At 66.7% G+C, this 552-nt stretch overlaps 1 protein-coding gene across 1 annotated transcript in view; it reads right to left on the bottom strand.

Annotated features, from left to right (window-relative positions):
• Positions 1–464, bottom strand: part of LOC103810531 (UDP-N-acetylglucosamine/UDP-glucose/GDP-mannose transporter) — an 8,524-nt gene extending 8,060 nt beyond the window's left edge. Inside the window, exon 1 of the mRNA XM_009083434.1 lies at positions 378–464. Coding sequence (XP_009081682.1) covers positions 378–464 — 87 coding nt within the window. The remainder of the gene's footprint in view (positions 1–377) is intronic.
• Positions 465–552: the final 88 nt, after the last annotated feature.

Consider the following 552-nt stretch of genomic DNA (forward strand, 5'->3'; position numbering starts at 1 on the left):
CTGTGGTGCCACTGTGGGTGAGGGGCTGGGGCAGAGACCCGCAGATAGCCCTGGGGCAGAGGAAAGGGGCCCTGGGGATGGGAATTGGGAACCCAAGAAGAGGAGCTGAGTGTCCAGGGAGGGGAGCTGGGAGCCCAGGAATGGGAGTGGGTTGACCAGGGAGAGGAGCTGGGAGCCTGGGAAAGGGAGCTGGGTGACCGGGGAGTTTGGAGCCCAAGGAGGGGAGCTGGGAGCCTGAGGAAGGCAGTTGGGTGACCAGGGAAGGGAGCTGGGTGCCTGGGGAAGGGAGATGGGAGCCCAAGGAGGGGGGCTGGGAGCCCGGGAAAGGGAGTTGGGAGCCCGAGGAAGGGAGTTGGGAGCCCGGGGAAGGAACTCACACGCCGTGGGACATGTCTGTCGAAGTCAGGGAACTTGACCACCCGCAGCACCTTGCCCACCCAGAGCACTGCCACCGTCGCCACCATCTGCAAGAGAGTGGGGGTCACCCCACAGCCCCCAGCTGGGGGGTCTGGGGAGACACGGGGGGGATCCCACTCACCTGGCCCAGCCCCA

The sequence above is a fragment of the Acanthisitta chloris genome, unplaced genomic scaffold (assembly GCF_000695815.1).
Source record: "Acanthisitta chloris isolate BGI_N310 unplaced genomic scaffold, ASM69581v1 scaffold7921, whole genome shotgun sequence".
NCBI classification, from domain to species: Eukaryota; Metazoa; Chordata; class Aves; order Passeriformes; family Acanthisittidae; genus Acanthisitta; species Acanthisitta chloris.